Source organism: Diprion similis, chromosome 10 (genome assembly GCF_021155765.1).
Source record: "Diprion similis isolate iyDipSimi1 chromosome 10, iyDipSimi1.1, whole genome shotgun sequence".
In the NCBI taxonomy this organism is placed as follows: Eukaryota; Metazoa; Arthropoda; class Insecta; order Hymenoptera; family Diprionidae; genus Diprion; species Diprion similis.
In genome coordinates, this window is record NC_060114.1 from 4,484,743 (window position 1) to 4,508,107 (window position 23,365).

The 23,365-nt window shown below is 35.0% G+C and overlaps 3 protein-coding genes across 8 annotated transcripts in view; 2 read left to right on the forward strand and 1 right to left on the reverse strand.

Moving 5' to 3' along the window:
* Positions 1-2,231, reverse strand: part of LOC124411280 (neurofilament heavy polypeptide-like) — a 37,095-nt gene extending 34,864 nt beyond the window's left edge. The window contains exon 1 of one of the 3 annotated variants that reach the window (XR_006929662.1): positions 2,057-2,231. Coding sequence is in view for 2 of the 3 variants with exons in the window: in XM_046890334.1 (XP_046746290.1) it covers positions 2,057-2,063 (7 nt within the window). In the remaining variant the exon portion in view is untranslated. The remainder of the gene's footprint in view (positions 1-2,056) is intronic. The other 2 variants (XM_046890334.1, XM_046890336.1) reach the window with 2 other exon arrangements.
* A 2,067-nt stretch (positions 2,232-4,298) lies between these two features.
* LOC124411282 (guanine nucleotide exchange factor DBS-like) overlaps positions 4,299-23,365 on the forward strand; it is a 39,042-nt gene continuing 19,975 nt past the window's right edge. The window contains exon 1 of one of the 3 annotated variants that reach the window (XM_046890337.1): positions 4,299-4,818. In XM_046890337.1, the coding sequence (XP_046746293.1) occupies positions 4,662-4,818 (157 nt within the window). In that variant the 5' untranslated portion in view covers positions 4,299-4,661. Of the gene's footprint in view, positions 4,819-7,218; positions 7,358-11,297; positions 11,396-23,365 lie in introns of those variants that run through there. The other 2 variants (XM_046890339.1, XM_046890338.1) reach the window with 2 other exon arrangements.
* Positions 16,150-19,842, forward strand: LOC124411290. Of its 2 annotated transcripts, none has more exons than XM_046890349.1 (4): positions 16,150-16,435; positions 16,873-17,007; positions 17,234-17,440; positions 17,767-19,842. In XM_046890349.1, the coding sequence occupies exons 2-4, from the start codon at positions 16,879-16,881 to the stop codon at positions 18,784-18,786; spliced, it is 1,356 nt and encodes a 451-aa protein (XP_046746305.1). In that variant the 5' UTR covers positions 16,150-16,435; positions 16,873-16,878; the 3' UTR covers positions 18,787-19,842. The 2 variants fall into 2 exon arrangements, with proteins under 2 accessions (XP_046746305.1, XP_046746306.1); XM_046890350.1 differs by having other exon boundaries at positions 16,879-17,007.

Below are 23,365 nucleotides of genomic sequence, written 5' to 3' on the forward strand. Positions count from 1 at the left end.
TTCAAGTTCATCTCTGCAACAGCATGGCTGTAACCGAAAATTGATGGATTGATATAGAAAATAAAAAAAAAACTCGACACTAAAATAGAATTATTAATTACTTAGAGAAAATGAAACAAATCCAAAAATAGAAATGAGGTTACAGAGAAAAAAAAACGTTGAAATTAATAGCATATAATGAACGCATAAGATGCATTTTGTTTTCTAAAAAATAATTTTGTTTTTTGACCAAACTTAGAAACTTTGGTTTCAAACCAACTATCATTATTAATTTATTCCACTAAAGAAATATACGTCAGCGGTGTTTTTCACTTAAAAATACGAGATAACCCAACAACAAAATATCCGGCATTTGGCAAGAGGCCGTTTCACTGCGAACGCCAGGAATAAACCCTGGAGTCAAATCTACTATTTCTCGACGTTCATCGCCTGCTGGTTTAAGATCGGAAGAAATAAGAGCTTCTCTCTTCCTAGGAACAGAATTGATACATTATGCAAGCTGAAGCACCGCACTAATTGGAGACGATAATTAACGCGAAACAAAAAACAGAGCAAATAATAGAAACTGTCCTGTTTTTTTTTTCAATTGATTCATTTACTTTTTTTTCTCCTCTACTTGTCGTAAGATGTTTGTTACATATTTCAATTCACAATAAAAATGGAGATACGTTTTCAAAATTCTATATCGAACATCATGTATATATAGTATTAGAATTTTTTTTTCTTTTGTTGGTACTTTCCCATAATGGCTGTTCAATTTCCATCACCTACTAGAACAGAGGATGGATTCTGTCGTTAGTTTCGATAATTACGCAAAATCCTAATTCAACGACCTCATGAAACCCTCAAAACGTTTTAGAAACGTGTACAAAATACACAGATTTTCAATGTTTGAACAGATTACTCTCGCACTCTTTGTAGTTTCGAAATTTTCCTGTAACTTTGATTATATGTTGATTATTATTCAATGAACAATATTGAAGTTACTTTCTGTTCGATTTCATTCTTATATTCTCATTTTTTCTTTCCAATTGCATCCAAATTTGCCTGAAGAAAATCTTTCTTTTGTCTTTTTATATCATAAAAAATTTGAGAACATTCATTATTTTCTCAAGTTTAACACGACTTCGAAGAAGTTGAGTCTTCTGTACGGCTCGTTGAATTTCAGACGATTCTATAATTGCTAAATAATGATTTTCTCAGTGGAAATGTATTGTTATACTATCACCTCCTACTCACGACATTTCCCATCTTTAATTACGTTTTACGTTTTATGCATACAAATAAAAATGCTGGCATATGTTAAATACGTGATACTCGTACTAATGTAATTTCCCCCGAGCAGATCATCGGTCAATAAAGATACTATTAACCTACAAACATGATCGTGAAACATGTTTTACCGGTACCAATCAGTCGGTTATTTATTTCATACAATTTCACCGTACGCCTGATGTAACATAAATCATGTAGATGACAATCTCGTGTCAATTGTTAAAAATAACTCAAGACGCTGCTTAATGTATCGAAATTCCTCCACAAGTTAGACAAAATACGTATATTATTACGCACAATGCAGAATTCCATTGATAAATTAGCCATAAGTAGGACTGTATAGTTTAAGCGACATGATTGAGCCAAAATCGCTAAACGACACCACGCGATCGGCTAATCAGGAATAATTATCATAACGTGTGGTCCGAGCATATATAGTTAGGCATATATTAGTCGACAATCCGCAAGGCGAGTACATAGTTTGAAGAAGAAAAAAAAGACTGTGTTTATAAAATAAAAGAGAGTGACTATCCGATAATCGTCGGTTAATCAAGCATGGGATCGGCGGGGTTTATGAGCGTCGTCGACACTAATAAACGCCTCGACTTGAAGGTCATTCGGTCGCAGTGGGAATCGGTCTAACCCCAATCATGTCCATGACCATGACCGAAACTAGCCGGGTCCTCTCGCTCGGAAAGTTGGTTAGGGAAGAGTTGAATGAAATCGATAATGTCAGAGGGACTTGGTTGGCTGGTGACAATTATTACGATATGAAGCTTACCGCCCATTGTTGCTGTTCTTGATATTCAAACGATTTTAAATTCTTCTTCCCAGTATCTATCTCAGAACACACCCACGACCCAGAGGGACCCCGTGAAACTGACAGAAGTGTTCTCTCTGTCAGCGCCACGACACGAGTGACGAACCGCGACGCGATGTGACGTTCTACGTTATCGACCGAGTCCCGTCTACGCTTTACCGACCGACCGACTCGCCTAGACCGACGCCATCCAGCTTCGAGTGCAAGATTTAAATGAACTCACGCCAGATTGTGATTGGCGGATTTTCCAATTATCTCTTTCGTTTAAACTTTGCGTGAATATACGTTTTAAAGAGAATTTCTTCGTATCACCAAGTGAAGTTTATTATTTTAAGCGAATCTTGGGATGTGTACAGACGTGGAGGTTCAAATCGTGCTGGGTTCATGAAAATTATACAAATTGTTCTTACTTTGATTTTCAACGTCAGGTAAAGTTTTAAGGCGATTGTCTGAATCGTATTGAAATTACTTTACTTTTCATATTTCGTGATTTTACTATAAGCCTGACAGTTTCCTCCAAAGATCAATGTAAAATCACGAAAAAATTTAAAGTGAAATAACTCCTGTACGGTTGAGACAACCACTTCCAAATTTAACACAGGTGTTCGAAACAAAAGTGAGAACAATTTGTATAATTTTCATTGATCTAGCCCGATTTCAACTAACACACCTGTACATCCTTAGGTTCAAATATACGTGAATTTTTTGTACATAATACAGTCACTTTTTTTTTAATATGAAAATTCTACTCAATAGTCTGACGAAAATAATGTCAGAACTCGCAGTGAATAACGATCTAAAACTTGACTCTAGAAGCAACAAGATATTGTATGTGTTACTATTTTTCATTGCACTTACGATCTGTTTATTTATGTTTCAGGCAATCCTTTTTGCAGTTTACAAATTTCTGGACGAGGGTTTTGGCGATGGACAAAACCATATTGAAATAATAAAACTATAAAAAGAAAGTTAAAAAAATATTACCGATGAAGATGAATTTTAACTTAATTCAAACAATATCGCCTTGATACTAAAAGAAATAAAATGATTCAATGAATATCAGCTTAAGAACCATATTTTTAAAATTTCAATAAATATACGTCAAATTGTTCCACAAATTTTTTAAGGTGTAAAGCTTTTTGAAATGATTTTGATAAACAAGACCTCAATTGTTCTACAAAAAAAACTTGAAAGTTGAAAGTTGAAAGTTTGTAAACTTGGAAACATCTGATAACAATAAATCTTGATGGCAATAATCTAGTCTGAGTTGAATGACAGGTCCATCGTGTATATTATTTCTTACCGATTGTAGGTATACACCAGATTATTTTTTTCAATGCCGATCTCAAAAAAAAAAAATGAATGCTTAAAATTTGCAATACACTTTATTATGGTTTCAAAAATGTTGCAATCACATGAGAGCTAAGAGGTAAATATCCATGAATTTACACTTGAAATTTTTTTTATAAATGTTCATATCGGGCTGTGATTTTGAGAAAAAATGTAATTGAAACCATTAGTAGGTAATCTCACGGTTTTGCGGTATTTACTAACGTAAAAAATCTGTTATAATTAATCCACAATTTTTTCAGTACTTTACTTTGCAATAGAATATCTGAAAAATTAAAACTAAGAACGAGGCACTTGTAACTGAGTCTTTTTTATTGGTGTAGACTTACGCAAATCCACCTAGAACGTTAGAAAATCGTTCAAGATCAATGAAAATCACTAATTGATAAACTGGCAATCAACAAAATCACACGATAAGATAGAAACCAATAGAAAACGCTTGAGATTGACGCTGATGATCGATCTGAACAATTTGTCCTTTAGAAAAAGACTTGCTACGATTTCCACGATAACCATCGCTTGCTGAGCGATTTCTTCAGCTTCAGCGAAATATTTCGATTGCTTCACCCTGATTTTGAAATTACTCTAAGTCATATCAGTAAATCTTGAGTTCAAGTTCCTATGATTTGCAATTTGTCTTCCCAACGTCGAATTTATGACTTCCTTGAGCGAATGGCACCTCGGCTAGAGCTGCACTTGTTTACCGTGGATAAGTATCCATGATCAGTGGTTTACTCGGTCGGTGAGTCGTGCCAGCTTGAATTTCCTTCCTTGTGCAGCCATCTTTATCCAATCATGCGTACCAGCGAGGGCATGTGAACCTGCCGCGACACCTGCCGCATGGAAGTCGTGGAACAATTGGCAACTGGTCTGCCAGTTGTATAGAATTTTTTACATTCAAATATAAACATATTTGTAACATTGTACCGGGGCCATGCAGTGCGAGGAACCGATGTTACGCGGCGGCAGTAATATCATGAAGTGGCTCATTAACATCAACATTATCCAATAACGCTAAAATGTAGTCACACGCGCCTATCCACCGCATATACATATGTGTTATACTTACATATATGTTCATAAAAATCTGGGGATGCGTATTATGTATATACATGTGTATACCGAATTGTCATACAGACAAAACACAAACATAAATCGCGTGAAATTTGAATAAAATTTAATGAAATACCATCGTTAATAATATTGTATATATAAAATGGCCAGTTCACCAGCAGCCAGTATTGAGAATCAAATTGACAGTTTCTTGGAACAGTTTAAAAGAAGTGCTACTCGTGCAATGGAGGACAGATCAGTTCGGAGCAACAACAATGCCAGCAGTATCGAGAACTTCGATCTGGAAATTCTTGAGGCTGGTAAGAATTGCGTTAGAAAATACTTCATACTCGTGTTAGGGTTTGAACAGTAAATCATCACGATTATCTGGAACAAGGATAACGCATTCGCTGTAAGTGATGCGTATACTTTAAATTCGTTAACAGAAGTATAACAATTGATGTCGTAGGAACTATTAAAAATTGATGTGAGCTGCATTAACGCGCATGCTCGTTGCCCTGTGCGCCGAGTTATTCCGCAAGGGTGTCACCCTCTTCTATTCAGCATGTCGTTGTAGACACGTTGCAAATTGTACAGATAATGTCTATTTACATTCAACGTGTAAACTGGTTCTCGATTATACCTTCCTTGACAAGGCATTGATTGTATTCATAAAGTAGACGTCACGGGATCTCGAATTCAACCGAAGAGATCCGCTTAATCCAAATATTTCTTCATCAATTTTCAATGCACACGCCAATGGCTTGAACCGAATAGGCGAACTATAAGTAGTTTAGCATGCAGTGTATTGTTACAATACAAGAGCGCAGATTGCGCAACGATGAATGGACATGACATTTAATTGTCACCTTGGGCCATTGTTACTCTATGTACACAGCGTAACATGTTCTACTATTCTATTCCCTGCTTACTCAGTCCAATATTTTGCGCAGAATCATTTTCGTTAACGAACAGTAAATAAATTATTTCCGCATCGGTGGTTGGAGGAGTTCGTTACGCTTGGAAAAACTGTTATCAAGTTCTGAACGAACGGTCAGTCGTTCCTCTTGAATGGCATTCGCAGGATGATCGCATCGGCAACATTGCAGTTACAGTTATTGTCAGGTTATGTCATTGGCGAATATAAGAAGTTGTGCGGAAGCGACTGTCCATAATGTAATGTAGACCACGATAGTGGTTTGACTGAAATAAAACTGTTTAAGCTTCCACTACTCGACGCCAAACCGCGGTAATCGATTATTCCCACTTCGGTTGTAGCGGCAAAATTTGGGTCGATTCGAGTGCCGAAAGTGTTAATTGATGCAATTCCTTGCAAGCACATCGGGGCGGGTGCCATTCGCTCAAAGCAGTCATAAATTCAACAGTTGACAACAGAATTGCAGATCACAGGAACCCGAGTGAACTTTTTTTGGAATTACGAGGAATCAACTGAGAATAGCTCAAATCATTTATTGTCAGAATAATTGAGAATCGCTTGATATTACGTGATGGCGCTGTATAGTAATCGCGTCTTGCGGTAAATGGAAAACGATTTCAATTGATGTTAAGACCGATGTTGAGTGTTTTCGATTGATGTTCATCTGTCCATGTGATTTCCTTGATTTGCAGTTAACCAAGCGATGTTTGGTGATGTTCTACAAACTCGATGACCAGTGCTTTATAGTGATTAACTGTGATTCGATCTGATCCAGAAATTACAGAAAATCGCCCAGCAGAATAGGAGATCATTGGGAATCAATGGAAATCAGTTAGCGCACTAAGAATCGACAAAAATCACTTGACAAGCTGGAAACTTGAAATCATTCATTTGGTTATCAGTTCACCAAGTAATTTCCATTGATTTTCAATCATTTTCCAACGTTCAGAGTGATTTTTTGCGATTAATCGAGCATCTATCTGATCGAGAAGTCAGTAAAAACTACCTGACACACTAGGAAATCATTGGAAATTAACGAAAATCAATTTCAACGAATTCAAATCATTTGTATTTCGATTTCCAAGTGAATGGGCCCTCACTTAAACCTTGAAGACGACTCGTGGGCGCTTCAAAAACGAGTGGCGCGATTTTCGACAAACCACAAGGCTACGCCCGCGCGCAATTTGACGGTCACGTGTTCCCCCCCCCCTCCCCCCTCGGAGCGTCATGCAATGTGTTGTAATTGGTCTGCGGCTTTCCCCCACTCCGAATGACATACCACCACTCCCGCTGCTTTTGACCCTTGTGGTGGGGTCAATGGCCGTTGTCAAACAGCCGGTGACCAGCAGCGGGAACTACACTCCGGGTATCACGTTTTGGCACGGCATATATGCGTACGTACAGGGTACGCCGAAATTTATTGATTAAGGGTAGGTTCAGAGGGAGACGGTGACGCGGAGCTCCGAGCACCATCCGCCAATGAGAATCCTCGAAATTGCGAGCGGGCCAAATTCCAATTGGTCGATGCCTGTCCGTGGTTCGCATCCATCTGAACCTACCCTAAGGTTAGGCACGATTCGAAAGCTCGACGTTGCTGCTGACGGGTATCTCTCTGCGACCTAACCGTTTAAATCATGAATAAAATTTGCAGTGTGTTAAATCCTTGTTAGTTTATTTAAATACATTGATCTTTGGTTAAAGATTGATTAAAATTACAGCTAAACAGTTTTTTTTTTTTTTTAATTAATATTTACCGGTGAAGTGGCTTCGAGCCGTATTCAATACGCGGGGGGAGAAGCCAAAGGGAGGATCTACGAATTGTGTTTCGGCGAAATAAAACAGAGCAAATGAAAAAGTATATAAAAATCTTGGAAGATCCTTAAATCCTGTAGAGATTTGGGTTTGGTGGCTTGCATCCTTTCGTAAGTGTTTTCGTGTTGTCGATCCAATTATTTATTTCGATAGGTTTGCTTCTCACAGTGAGGTTAAAAAAAAGACAGAATGATGAGAAGGTCTCAACTTATCTTCGCTGAAGAAATTATTAGAAACGGAAATTACTTTCTGAACTCCACATTGGAGAATCTTAACACTTAAGCCCCGCACATGGGTCATTCGTGTCCCCCCCAAAATTTTTCATGTGAAATAACTAAAGAACCGACATAGTTGTAAAGATGGTGAGTAGATGCGATAAAAAAAGATTCCATAAAAAGTATCGCTCGTTACACAAAGTAGAATAGTTACAGAGTAATTCAAAATTTTTACAGGTTTTTCGAAACACGTTAAGCCAATGAAAAACATTACGGACGCGAGTGACCCATGTGCACGGTTGACGTGTCCTAAAAAATAGTTCCGGATTAAAAGTGTTAAAAATACTTACGAAGAAAGGGATGCAGGTTCTTTTCTTGCGAAATTATATGTCAAAAAGGGGATAATTTGGAAAATATTCACAGTATGGCTTTTGATAGAAAATTTAAAGGATACCATTCAGGTATAAAGTATATCAAATCATCAGGTTATAATGCAATGAAAATTGTGTTTAACAATTACAAAGGCGCTAACTGATTGGTTGAATCTGGTATAGAGGCCAGCAACAGTGGGGAGCATTTATTTCCGAAGAATGTTTGTATAAGATTGGGATGGTCAAAGGTATAGATACAAATATATCAACAGAGGAATTAGAAGAATTTATTCCGAAAAAGTGGTTATCTAAGATTTAGTTGGAAACATTTTTGTTTATTACGCATCAATTAAACATTGCAACAAATGCATCAGATTCGTTCATATTACATCATAATGTAGGTAGGGGCAGAAGAGAAATGTGCGGGAGGAAATTACTACGGAGAATGTTTAGCGGAAGATAAGGCTCGAGATAGCAAATGTATTCATGATTCGAACAATTATTTTGTCATTGATAAAGAAAGTTTGAGAGGAAAGAAATACTCGGAACAAGTCTTTGATTCGATAACAGCTCTGTATTTACTTTACGACCTTTGAACTCTCGCATTAACCAAATATCTCAGGGTAGAAGTCGTTTTGCTTTTCAAGAAGAGAGCAATGTTGATAGTAAGTATTATGGTAATAGATCTAGACAATTCAGAATGCCGAGGATCAAAGTGAGATTTCTTATTATAAAGCAAATGGTTCAAAGGAAGGGATTCGATGTTTTGATTGTTTCGTTAATTATAGTAATGGATAAAGTTATTCCGGTTTTGGATTCGAAATTCTGAAAAAAGCTATGGTAGAACTCAAAAACTCGAAGACTCGAAGAAGTATATTTAGCAAATGGTGTGATTTTCACAATTTCCTAATGCAATATGACATTACCTGCTCTGTAGAAACTTGGTCAAAATAAAATTGAAAAATAAATTACGGAAATTTATTGATGGGAAGAAGAGTTATCATCTTCATTGAGAAATAGTTTCCATTCAAAACAGTAGCAAATCTAGATATCTCCGGTAGCATAGAATGGCCCTTAAATTATAACGCGATAATTCACCTGACCAAACACCCTACCCTTATATAAAAGGTTTATATATATCAGTGAAGAATAAAATAAACTTTCAAAAACGAAAAATCCAGAGAGTTTTGAAAAATTATGTGTACCGTTTAGGCCCAGAACAAAACTGTCAGAAATGTGAAGGCCAGTCAAAGCTTTCAAGAATAGAAATAATTCTTCTAAGTCAATATATAATTAATCAGGTATATTGCCGTTTTTGGCCGCATTTCATTCTTGAAGATGTTGAGAATATGTGTGCCAAATTCCAAGCCGAAGTTTGCAAAATTGATTTACAATTTGATTGGTAGATTTAACACCGCAAGTACTCCAAATCCCTGTAAACTCTACTCGAAACTTTAAACGCGTTTTGGATTAACGCGTTTTTCTCGAAACAACTTTTTCGAAACTGGAGTAAACGATGTTTGAAAAATCAGAGGACCAACCGACTTCAAATTTCACCAGTATGCAGAGTATACATCTTCTTATCGTTGAATGACCGGAAAAAGCGATATACGTTTTATTCTTATTTTGTTTTTTTATATACAAAAATTAGATTTAGTAAATTTTTTAGGCAAAATCAATTATTTGAGTTTGACAAGTGACCATTCCATCGTAAAAAAATTTTCTTACTGATTCATCGAACAATAACTACATTAGCTTGGTCCTTATTTAGAGAGTTGACAAATTTTTGCCGCGCCATCCCGCAAATCAACTTCAAATAATTCGCAAACAATTGCCTAATTTTTTCAGATTTGTACCTCAACTCTAGGATAGTCCGCTTTGTGATCGAACTTTCTTATGGAAATAACATGGGAAAAACTTGTTCCCTCGATACACATATTTTGTTGCAAGAGTAATAATATTCACAATCAACTATATGGAAAACATGCAGAAAGGAACTAAACCCTAAAGAGTTTTTCGAACATTCAACAGAAACATTACAAAAATTTTGTAATAGCTTTTACGGATAGATCTAGATTAGATAATGCAAAAAGAACAGGCGCAGCGTTATTTGTTTCTAAATTTAACATCTCACGTAGATTGAGAGCAATGATAATGCTTCAATTTTTGCAGTAGAAGCTATATCCAAACTCTAAACAGTTCTATTTTGTATTGAATTCAAAAATCATCGGAAGGAACTGTTAATTTGTTAAAATTCCCTTCAGTGTAATCACTGCATTATCAGAATACAGCATTGATCCAAATTACGCATCTGGTGGTTATTTTTTATGTCAAACACAAGGTATTTGAGTGTGCCGGATTAGGTCTTATTGTAAAATTTGTTTAGACTCCAGCACGTATTAGAATTTATTTAAGTTAATTAAATTAGCAATGGAAGCATGTGTTATTATTCTAAGGAGAAACTTTAAGGTAATCTTTATATAAACAAAAAATCATAATTCAAAGGAATAAATTTATTCTGAAAATAGGAGAGTTGGTCGCTAAAGACTATGTGAATTTAGCTTTTTCCTTTCGTTTAGATTCGTGGTTTTCGAAGGAATCAATTATAAGTAGAATAAGAATAGGTTTAGTAAATAGAATGGCATCTAATCACATTTCGACCAAATCCTATCTTCATAAAATGAAACTAATTGTGGATAATATGTGCAATCGTGGTAATAATGTTCAGATTATTGAACACCTTACACGGAAATGTCCATTATTAGAAGAAGAAAGACAAAACTTGATCTCCTTTTCTACCAAAGGTAATATTGTGAATGGGTGAAGAAAGCGTACAAAACATTTTCGTAGCCTTAATTATTTGTGAATTTGCTCTGGAAAACAAAATTAGTATTCCAAAATTTTAGCATCAAGGTAATCAACCTCCCATATTTTATTATTACAGTGTGATTCGAGGTGAAGGTTTACCTAACCTATGTTTTGTGAAGTTTTCGTGTACTTCCTATTACCGCATCATTCTGCAAACTTCAAGATTAAATACACCATCGACTGAAATACTGTCTCAAATAAATAAACAAATTTATGAATAAATATATCTCGATTAAATTAATAAATAAAACGATTAAAGAATATTACTGATTCATAAATTTACTCATATATGTATACGAACTAATAAACTCGATTAATCAAACCGAGTCGTATAAATCACAAGAGTACATTGGCACTTACCTGTTGGGAATGCATACAAGAAAGGAACGAGAAGAAAAAGATTTAACTACGTCTAACAGATTTTCTTATGCAACTACAAAACAGTGCCACAATATAAGCATTAAAAAAACAAACGACATACCTGAAGTAGGAAAGATGTTAGCACAGTGCTCATGTGGATTCTAATAAATTCTAATAAATTCTAACAAACGAACATATGTAGACGCATCGTACGCATGTATGCAGTGCGATAAGTGCGGAGCTGAGAATTATAGGGTCGCAATGATTCTACATGGGAAATCGTCTCACAGCTGCAACTGCCCCTGCCATCAGCATTGTAGTACCAGGTGTACAGGTTAGAAATTACTTATGTATGTATAATAGACTGTATCAAGAAAATTGACTATTTTTTTTTAATGTTATACTGAAAATATTGCTCAAGATGACGAAAAAAAATACCATAAAAATTTCAGATTTTAATATTGATATTTAGAGGTGCCTCATCGCGATTTTCTACTTTCCATAAGAATAACATGGCAAAAATGGTTCTTGCTCCTTGCCATTTTTATAACTAGATAACGACGCGTCGTACAGAAAATTCATAAACATATTTTTGTAGGAAATTGAACGTTCTACAAAAAAGGTCTCTTGTCATTTTACGATAAATCTACTCCTTCAAAAGTTATTTGAGGTCCTTTGTTGATGTTTGACGCCAAATAACTTTTGAAGGAGTAGATTTATCGTAAAATGACAAGAGACCTTTTTTGTAGAACGTTCAATTTCCTACAAAAACATCTTTATGAATTTTCTGTACGACGCGTCGTTATCTAGTTATAAAAATCGCAAGGAGCAAGAACCATTTTTGCCATGTTATTCTTATGGAAAGTAGAAAATCGCGATGAGGCACCTCTAAATATCAATATTAAAATCTGAAATTTTTATGGTATTTTTTTTTCGTCATCTTGAACAATATTTTCAGTATAATATTAAAAAAAAAAATTGTCCATTTTTTTGATACAGTCCAATGTATAAGTATATTGGAAAATGTCCTCATGAGGTCAGAGTCTGGTTGTCAACGCCATTTTATCACCTGCACATAACCTAAGTTTTCCATTCTAATGGAGGCAAATGGAAATGCTTGGGTTATTAAATTACTCATATTACATGAATTAATGAAACATGATTAATAATAATATGTCTGCTTTACTATCCAAACGCCAAAAAACACGATCAATGGTCAGCTGTCAGCCTGATTGCATGAGTTTGATTTTTTTCCACCAGATGACGCCTTGGCTTTATATCAATCCGTCATTTTTATTGGTTATTGAGATTTTTCGACCGGCGTTGTGCCGGCTACTGAAATCTTCTTTTCGAAAGCATCTCCGTGATCAACGTTGATGACACGTGACATCGTTGATTCAGTGCGGCTATACGCTTCTGGAGTAGTCTACACTAAGGCGCTACGGAATTGAAAATTTCATACCGATTTTGTATTCGGTATATTCGGTTTTTACCGAAATACCGCTTACTTCAGTAATTACCGAAATATTGCTCTGCCGGTAAGTATCGAAACACTGTAGTACCGATAGAATAGCGAAATACCCAGTAAAATACCAAATTACCGATAGAATGCAGAAATATCGATCAAGTATTGAAGTAAAGAGGAAATACCGAATAACTGAAAATCGAAGAGCGTAGAAATTAGAAATGCATTTCGATATTAAGGTCGCGGTAATTGAGAGAGAGAGAGAGATGATATGGATATCTGGATGTCGGTATTGAAAGCCGATCGTGATGGCGAAATATTTTGAAAGAAGGTTATCGAAATATTCCGGTATACCCTAGTCTACACTGTAGTCTTACGATATTGGTATAACTTTCATTCTTTGTACGTCCATTTTTCGTTATTAGAATACAGTGGAATAATCCAATAGCCTAACAATGTTTGCCAATATTTGAAAACACACGCCAATAAACGAAAGTCTACCACAATTCAGGTTTACTATTCTCCAGGTTTAATTAAGATAGTTGGGGAGTAATTTCGAAAATGTGTAATTCACATGAGTTTTAATTATACAATTTTTTTAGTAATTCTAAATATTACTGTAAAGTTTGAAAATGATTTACCGCTTAGCTACTGAGTTTATTAATTTCAAGGTTGAGCTATTTTACATTGTACATATAGATATGGAATGGATTAAAAACTGATAGTATCAAGTTGGTGGTTTTAGAATAAAATGTTTAGGACTGGAAAAAAATATTAAGTAAGGTAAAATAAGTATTTAGGAGTAAAATATTAAATTTTCGTATATTTTGTCCGTCATTTAATAATTAAAAGCGTGATCTCAAAAAAAAAAATCCGTTCTTAATTTTGGTTAGGTCGTACATTTGGCAACGTCACAAGTATACACATTATGTGCGGTATGCAAATTATTAGTATGGCTAAAACACTTTATTTTTTTTCTTGCGATTATCCCCTTACAATCGTAACTGATCTGACATTTTGATTCGCAAAAATACAGGTTATAGCGAGGTAAACATCGAAGGTTCAAACAGACTACAACACAAGAAAATCACGCAACGTTGCCAAAAACGCCGTAATGTCACATTTAAGTGGCCGAATTCGGTGCACACTGAATGCAATTTCTTTATCACATTAGTTTTTCTATTGGTTCTATTCATGGGAAACGCAGCTATAGTTTAAAACTGCACTAATTACGTTCGAATACGTTTAACATGCCCCAAGTGGCGTCTCTTCTCTTCTTCTTTTATTTTCAGGTACTGGTTTTGCCAATCACAATTGTGGTAGGACAAGAAAATGCGCTCAGATAATTGTCTGCTAGCTAGCCCAAAAGCTACAAACGAACTGTGTACCACAGTTTTTTATTTTTGGCCTTCGTTACTTTCGTACTTTCAGTAAAGTTAAAGCTCTCTGGTTAATAAGGGATTAATTCTGTGATTGATTGAAAGATGGTCAACATGCGAAAATAACGAAAAATAATTGAAGAGGTTCGTCGAGTGTTGGTGAAAAATATATTTGCAAAATAAAAAACGACGTTTCGATCGGCCCCGCCGACCATCTTCAGGACAATTTTGAAAAAAGTGACTTCCTTCAATGACGGCGTGATAACAACATCTAAGCCCAAAATTGTCAAAATTTTCCTGAAGATGATCGGCGGGTCCCGACCGAAACGCTGTTTTTTATTTTGAAAATATATTTTTAACCAATACTCGACGAACCTCTACAATTATTAATCATCTTCCTGGTCACGATTCTCACTAAATGAAAATAACAAAAGTTGAAAATACGAATCGATAATTTAAATTAAACGAGCTTCAAACACAGGCGATAAAAGTTTATTTGTCCTATTTCCGGACTTACTATAAATGGTTTTGTACCCTAGCTATCGCAGAATTCAAAACGAACGAATTTCCGTAGACTGCGTGTAAGCTCGAGTGTTAAACAAGCCAAGGAAAATTTGGCGTCGCTTGCAACAATTGCAAAGTTCTTCTATTGTCCCTTCATATTTTTTTACTATGTATGGAATATTAAGAAATCTGCAATGATTTTTGTTTGATAACTTTTAGATACTGCATATATTGTTACCGACGGAGTAACCAAATCGTATTCCAAACATTCTGGCTCGGTCGGGATTTTTACCTGAACACTGAATTGATTTCAAACTTTGGGAAAAGATAGAATTTCTAATTGTTCTTGTGTGTCCATTGAGAAAAGTTCGATAAATTTTATGAAAACATTCGAAATATACTTAAAATTCAAAGTTCTTACTCGCTTTCTAACCGTCCAACTAACTCCCATATTTAAAAATTATTCTCTTCGTTAATTTTCCGAACTTTTTGTAGTGACTACATAATACAATATTGAAATGACTATAAATTAAATATCATGTAATTTGTTTACTTTATGGTTGAACGATATTAGAGACTGCTGTCTTATAGCGATTCGACTTACAGAATAAGTGCTCTGTGATTGTAACTTCATTATAGTTTCCCTGACTTTCCGTTGGCTGAAAACTAAGCCATCTGCACACAGTGTGTAACTCTATAGATCCACAGCCAGCAGATAATACAAAAGTTGTTTACATCTTACACATCTGTCCCACTTTTTTTTTACTAAAATCCGATAAGGGACCATTCATTAATTACGTAAAGACGATTTCAGCCATTCTTACCCCCCCCCCCCCCCCCCCCCCCGCCCCTATGTAACAACCCATAAGATTTCTTGGACTCCCCCTCCCACTTCTTACGTAAGATTTTACCTATAATTTTCATTTATAAGCTTCAAAATGTGTAAATATGAACACATTTACGATTTTAGAAACTTATAATGAAATAAAAAATTTTACAATAACAATATATAACTGAAATTGTATATTAAAAATGATAAAATAGATCTCATAGTTTGTGGAACATCTAAATAGAAATTTTTTGTGGTTTTTGAAACTACCCTTTAATTTTCTGTGCGATTTTTTTTTGCCTGAGACATTGCTGTACGGACATTTTGTCCCAATGGTAAATATCTATTAAGCACATTCCGACTTGTGAAATATTACATAAGAATGACCCCCCCCCCCGAGATAAGGTCATGTATAGATTTTTTAAACCCCCCCTCCCCCTTGGAACCAACGCATTCAAATGCATACAAGCTAGAATCTATTCTAAAACGAATTGACTCGACTCATTCATTATTATTTGAATAATTAAGTAATAAATTATCGTAAATTTCAACACTGCGGTGTTTCAGATATAAGTTATATTCTTCGGCCAATGCGTGTAAAAGTGTGAGTAAACTATAGAATATTAAAATATGTTAATTATATTATTCCCTTTGTTAATTTCCTGGTTCCATTATTGCTGTATCGAGTAATTGCTTACAATATTGAAGTAAAAAAAAATGTTAAACTTCAAAAAGAAAAATTTGAATTTTCGCGGATAGTCGCCATCTTAAAACGTGTGATGTACGTTTAACAAAAAAAATTTCATGTATGACGGAATATATTATTTACGTATAAGATATGTTTTGCACGTCACGTTTGATGAACTTGAATAAACTAGGTTATGAATATTCATAACCCTTGAATAAGAGTAAGCAAAAGCTGAAAAATAACGGAAATGCATATCTCAGTGTCGCCCTTTCTGCGCCCGATTTTCATACAGCCCTGATCCATTCCCCCCACTTCGTTTGAGCCGGCCAAGCTCAGCGAGCATCGCGTTCGCCATTTCCGAACGAGTTGTGGATCGAGAATTTAAGGAAAATAATCGCGTTTTTGGGCTTGTTCAAGTGCGTTCGAGGCTGATAAGTGAGGAACGATTCCTTGTTATTGATCACGTCCATTTTGCTGACTAAAAATCCGCTTCCGAAGGTAAAATAGAGGTAAGTCAAAGACCGATCAATCTGTGACCATAGAGACGAGAATTGTGCGTTTCGCGATGCGTGCCAGCGATTCTCGACCATTAACTCGAATACGTGTCTACACGTTAAGTGCGTTTTATTTACCGGTGTTAAGAAGTCAGTGAAACCATTCGATTGTTTGACTTTCAATATTGACCAATCACGTGGCTATACGCGATCTTCAACTGTCGAAAACGTTCTACACATAAGACGCGCTTGTTTTGAAAATTGCTAACGTTTATTTCAATTTCTCAAGAATAACTGCCATAAATTTTTTTATTCTATAGCTACTATTTGGATTATTATTTTATATCTGTTTCATGATTTTCTCCTCGTTAAAGAGTATGGTAAAAAAAAAGATATTCGAAGAAAAAAATTATCTTATTTTGTACTCAAATTGTAAAGTAATAATATCCTAGATACAGATGGCAGGTATTTTTCCTACCGATCGTGAGGCGGAAGCTAGCGAGGTCCTCTACACGTTGTTGTCCGTCGAACGCATCAAAGACGCTGGTACAAGTATCGAGGAAACTTCAAAGACGGAAGATAATGCAGTGAGTATCGTTATCGAGGAGTTCCTCTGGAAAAAGTCAAAAATGGAAGTTCGTCGCCGCTGCGAATGTTTTTTTTCTTTGAAATTATCTAGACAATTATTTTGAACTACTATTATTTTGTCAATTTAATTAATATGTACGCACTTAATGCTCAATTGCTCAATTTAAATTATAACATACAAATTTGATATTGAGACAAAAATTTATTGTAATGTCTTTGTTTCAGTCTTCTAGTACAGTCCAAAAGAAACAACATCGAATTGTTAAGAAATCTTCCAACGCTTTGAAAAAAAGTAATAGCAAATCTCAAAAGCATCTTGGTAAAACGTCCGAGGAGCCACCTTTCGCATCTGAGAACGAAGATGCAGACGAGATAACGAATTCAAATGCCGACGAATCACTTGTTGTCAACGGTTCAGAACAAGAGCGTGAGGTATTTGCAATACGACTCGTCACGCTCATTCTAAACTTTGAAAAACCTTCGAGTTTTTTTATTGAAACCAAGAACGAACTAAACTTTTTAAATAGTTTAATATTGAACTCATGAACAATCGCGTTCAATAATATTCTAGATATTATTACTCTAACCCTAAGCGAATCGAAGAATTGGCCGTTGAGATATCAATTTCTAAAATTCACATATCTTTTATCCGTCTGATCGTTTATACCGCCTTAAAATGAATAAGTAATTTAATGCGGAAATTTTCCTTGCTCATTGTTATATTCTACATAATATTTATATGCCGTGAAAACTTACAGTTGACATGCGAGGAAACAGAACAGCATAGAAAAACAATCCCAAAGAAGAAGTGCGGGACTAAGAGAAAACAAAAGCGAGTTAAATCAGAAGGGGAGGCAAGCTTCGAGCCGACGCGCCTCGAGGACAACGCGGTTCAAGTATTGGAACGGTTTAAACGCGGCTGCGAGTGCCAAGACGATCAGTGCTTCAGGGGATTGAATCCAGAGTCGGTTTACCGTCACAGATTGAACATCGCGGAACTGACCAAAGCTGAGCACGACATGTACTTGATGGGAGTGACGATGGCCTGCCTGACGAACCCGTCACTGACGGCGAGACACACGGAAAGACGAAGACTCAGGGCGCAGTACGTTTATCAGGGTCGTCGAGTATGTCTAGACGCCTTTTTGTACCTGGAAAACTGCACCCATTACCAGATAAAGAGGATCAGGAAGCACCTTGTCACACACGGAGTAACGCCACGAGTTCACGGGAACCACGGAAAAGTCCCCCACAACACCTTTTCGCTCGATATATACAAAATAGCGACGGAGTTCCTGAAGAGCTTCATAAGCAAACAGGAGGCGAAACAGAAGACTAGTACGAAGCAAGGATCGCTTCATCTTGCCTCCGACATGACGCGCAAGACGGTCCACGACTTGTATAGCAAGTACTGCAGAAAGTTGTCGCCCAGTATAAAAATTATGGGATATTCAACGTTCAGGAGATTCATGAAGGTTCAGTTTCCGCAAGTGAAATTTGCCAAGGTTGAATTCGTAGTCAAGGGACAAGTCGGTCAGAATCAAAATTCCGCCAAAGGTGGCGCGGAGGAAAGAGACAATAAGGATAAGTCTGCAGGAAAAAAAGATTTAGTTCCGTTGGTCATTGCTAATTCGACAGTTGAACAAAATGGCGCGTATCTTTTAACTCCTGTCAATAAACTGCAAGAAGGAGTCAGCTATCAGCTCACTTCGGACGGATTTTTGGTCAAGAGTTCAACCGCGCAATTTACTGTAGTCAATAATCGTTGCCCCGAGTGATGGTCTTGGAAAATTGATTTGTGGAATTCAGGGTGTTTACTTTACAGAAAATCATTGGAAACACAGAATTCTCATCAAATTGTTGGATCAATAAGTGAACTTTTTTTCTATTCAACACTTGACATAACTAATTTGATACAGCAAAAAATTGCGTTTGCCCCGTAGTTTTTTTTTTATCCCTAGTACAAACGGCGTGTCGTCGAGCTACATACATATTTTCTAATATTTAAAACCAATTTTCAATGGTCATTTAAGGTTCTTAATTCTAGAACGTCGAGAATACTTTTTTTCTGAATCTTAATATGAAAAATTGTCATTACTTTGAATAATTCTAAAAAAAAAAAAGACGTTCAGAACAGTGTAACTTTTTTGAAAATTTTTAAATATAAAGTTTTGTCTTCTTCGATGCACCTGGAAAAACTTCTAAAAATATGGAATTTACGGAAAGGAATTATGTTTTCACGTTTTAGTATACACTCGCAAACAGCTTGTTCCTAGACTTTGATAACATTTTTTCAAATTATAATTAATCTTGGATTTTCTACAATACAATTGATGAACGCAGATTATTGTGAGTTTGTTGCGTGTCCCATTATGCAGTAAATTTTCGCAGCGATAGAATTGCAACATACAACCTTGTATCGAAAGATTTCATTCATTATATTGGTAGAACAATATTGTAACATGCAAAAAAACATTCGGATGTATAACATATTTTTAATTTTTACCAAAAGTCAGTTGTTGAAGGAAAATGAATATTCAATCACGGAATCCTGAGGTAAAGTAAAGAAAAAAACAAATCCTGCACTTCACAAATATCTAAAGTGCGAGAATTTGAAGATTTGAGAACTTTCCAAAAAATTAAAAAAAAAAAAAATATCTGCCTGACACATTCGTCTAACAAACGAAAGAAAAAAAAAAAAAATTCTAGCTCAAAGCAATCCTGTGATATCAAAAGATATTTAAAAAAAAATTTTTTATCAACGATATAGTGTTCCCTCCGAATAGGGTTTCTGCAATCTCGCAATCAAATTGCTACAAAATCTCAAAATTATTATCCACACTTGAAACATATTTGGCATTGAAATCTACGATTTTTACTACATTCTAATCTTTTTCTCAGACGATGCGGTAAATCTTTTTAAGATGTCACAGTTTTGTTCTAGCGACGATATATTTTTACACACTTTCAACTAGACTAAATTATACCCTCTGGAACGATAATTTTATTGTATTATGCAATGCTCAAAGCCAAACAATTGCAAACGCTGTATCTTACTATGTTGAGGACTGATTAACCGTTTAATCAAAACAGCGATAATTCAAAAGGGTCGATTGATCGATTAATTGAATTATAATCTATTAATCACGCAGCCTACTATTTATTCAAAATAGTCATTTATGATGAGAAATATAAAACATACCGAACTAACTCGCGTAATGTTAAGACTGCAAAATGTGAAGCATATATATTTCATTTCTTTGGCTGAACTAAAAATTCATTATTTGAATATATGGAAAAGTGTCTAACTTCCACGGTAAAAAGTGCTAGCTAAAAATGCTCTGTGCTTCTCTCGATCTTCATCATGCTCATGCATGAAATCCAAAATTCGCTGCATTTAAGGGAAAAAAATGTGTGAATTTTTTCCTGGGAAAACAGAATTCGATATCACATTTTCAGAATTGTAAGTAGTAAATTCAATACGGCGGATCAAAATCAATATTGACAATATGAACTCTACCGATACATTCTTCCAGTCGTACGCTGTTCGCTCGTGTCCAGGAAATTGTATTATCTTTTTGTAAATTAAAAGTTCCTCCGTCTAACTAAAATTTACCGAATTCTTACCTGTCGTTACGAGTCTTGTTTTCACTTTTTGAATTACGCGTATACAAATACGGAAAAGTTTCAAAGAAGCTTATTTCTCGAGTCAATTTTGAGACCCAAATAATCTCGCACATAATTCCAGTTTCTTCTATTTTTTAACTGTGATCAAATTTTAAGCGCTATTATATTACACATGTATGTACAACTACTATTTATCTATTATCACAATGCAGACTGGTGCTGAATAAAACACGAATTATCAGTTCCAGTCTGAATATATTATTTATTATAAGTTATTTAAATTAAAAGTAAACTTTTAGTCGTCAATGAGTGACTGATCTGGATTTTTGTTGTCTAGTCTAAATGACCCTTCGACATTTGGAGCCATCCGATGTAGAGGATCGGGAATCGAATGTTGAAAAAAAATGTATTAATCCTTTCAATAGCATGTGCATATTGTATAACGTTATATAACAATTGTTTAAAATGAAAACTTCATCGTGATACAAATTTTTCAACCTGTCTCTTAGAATGGTTTCGTTATTTTTACATTGGATCCGAATCCAATGCGTTTAACAACTTGTAACTCCAACTGTGAAATATAGTAAAGTATAAAACAAAATCTTGGGTCTTTGTAACTACGAATTTGTTACAAGTTAATAACAAGACACTGTTTATTTACATACAGAAAACAAATATCTTCAAATCACCAAATATTAAAACGTGAAAATAAATGTTCATTGGATTCAAAAGAAACGTCTCAAACGATTCAAGAAAAAAAATTGATCAGTAGATAAATTTTCGCTATCAAATGAAACCTCGTTTTGTATCTATATAAAAATTTGAATCGTCAAAACATTTCTGTCGCAATATTTGATCGCCATATTTGCCAAATTCAACCGCTTTATTTTTGTTACATCAACGCCATTCGAAACCGTTCGAAACGATAATATATTATATTCGCACAGAGTAAGGATTTGTTAAGTTTGCCAAACATTGCGAAAGAAATGTTGTTTGATTCAACAAAAAAGTTTTTTGTCTGTGTAAAAAATCAATTCCGTATAGATATTTAAGAAGGGACTTCGGTGAAATTTCGGTGATATAGAGTTTTTTTGTTTTTCAAATGACTAAAAAAAAATGTGATCAAAAATTCTTTCCAACAAAATTTGTATTATGGTAGTACGTGTCCTGAAAAAAAAATTTCAATCTCCTGCGATGAAAGTCTATGAGCAATGAACTTTTGGGAACAATCCGCTAGAAATTTTCTGCCAAAAGTTTCTTACGCATAGACTTTTATCGCAGGATATTGAAATTTTTTTTCACGTTAAAAAAAACTGCTTAGTTTCAGAAGCAGGATGAGCACAAAAAAGCGTTGAAATCGAATCGAAAACAGCAGAATGCAATCATTTTGAACGTTCCATTACCAATTCTTTTCGAAAATTGTTGGCATTGTAGCTTGTCTTATTAGAATTTGCTCGGATTCATTTACATCTCATAGTATAGAAAAGTGTTTTTACTTAATTGCGATCGAGTATCATTGGCTCGAATAACGTTACTGGAGACATTCTTAAACGGTTTTTTATCCTGCCCCAACTTTTGACTCAGACGGATAAATTCCTTCAGGCGTTAACTACTTCGAAATTTATTTTAAATAATCTTATGTATTCCGGATCAATTAATTACGGAACTCGTCACCGAACACATAATAATTATAACGTGATTACGCAAACGAGATTTCTCACATCGTGCCCTACCTTCGTTGATTTAGAATGAACAGTTCAAAAAAAAAATTTTCATTATGTACTCTCGTCAGTTGTTTTTTTTTTTTTTTTTTTTATTTTTTTATTTTTTTTATTCAAGGGCATCTTGCGGAAATTATTTTGTTAAAAAATTGTTGTATTTACACGGTATTTTGTTTTTTTCATTAAAAAACTACAGTATATACATTCAACTATGCAGGATAATTTTTCCGTTCAAAAATAATAAAAATGGTCCTCTTTTTACTTTGAACAGCTTTCTCCAGAAATGTCTGGTACGAAAAAAAAAACAAACAAATAAAGGTGGGCTTCAAGATAAGATACTAAACTAGATCTTGGATCGAGTACATTTTTTATTTTTTAATTAAAACTGTAAAAATAGTGATCGTAGAATCAGAAAAAGCTGAAGGTTATTACTTTTTCGCACTTTCGTTTGAGTGGAAAGAAATGTGAAAGAAATTTATCAAAAATTAGCCAAGTGCTAGTTTTATGATTCATCTGTTTGCTCTAAATTCAGACTTGAGCCTTTTGTTTGTGTGTTTGTTTTTTCTGATCAGACATTTCGCCAGAAAGCCGTCCGACGTCAAAAGAAGACAATTTTTTGTTTCGACTAGCCGCCATTACCGCCATCTTGAATGTTTTCAAACATCTAAGTAAAAAATGGTGATAAAAATTGGAACTCTACGATTTATCGATTATTTGGAAAAACAACTAATTTCAGAAACCGGTTGTTCGATTAAACGATAAACGATTAACTGTAAAGGTTGATTTATCACTTCATCGACTAACCGATTAATCGAAGGTTGAAATTTTTTAGCAGAATTAATCGGTTGTAATGCATAAATAATACCGATTTGCCAGGAAAAAAAAACACTATCGACGATTTTTGCGCTCTCGAACTGACAACGATCAATTCGTAAGACACAGACTCACCTCGGGCATTACTCGAGTGGTTCGAAACACCTGCTTCAAGAGATCCTTACGGTATTTTAAT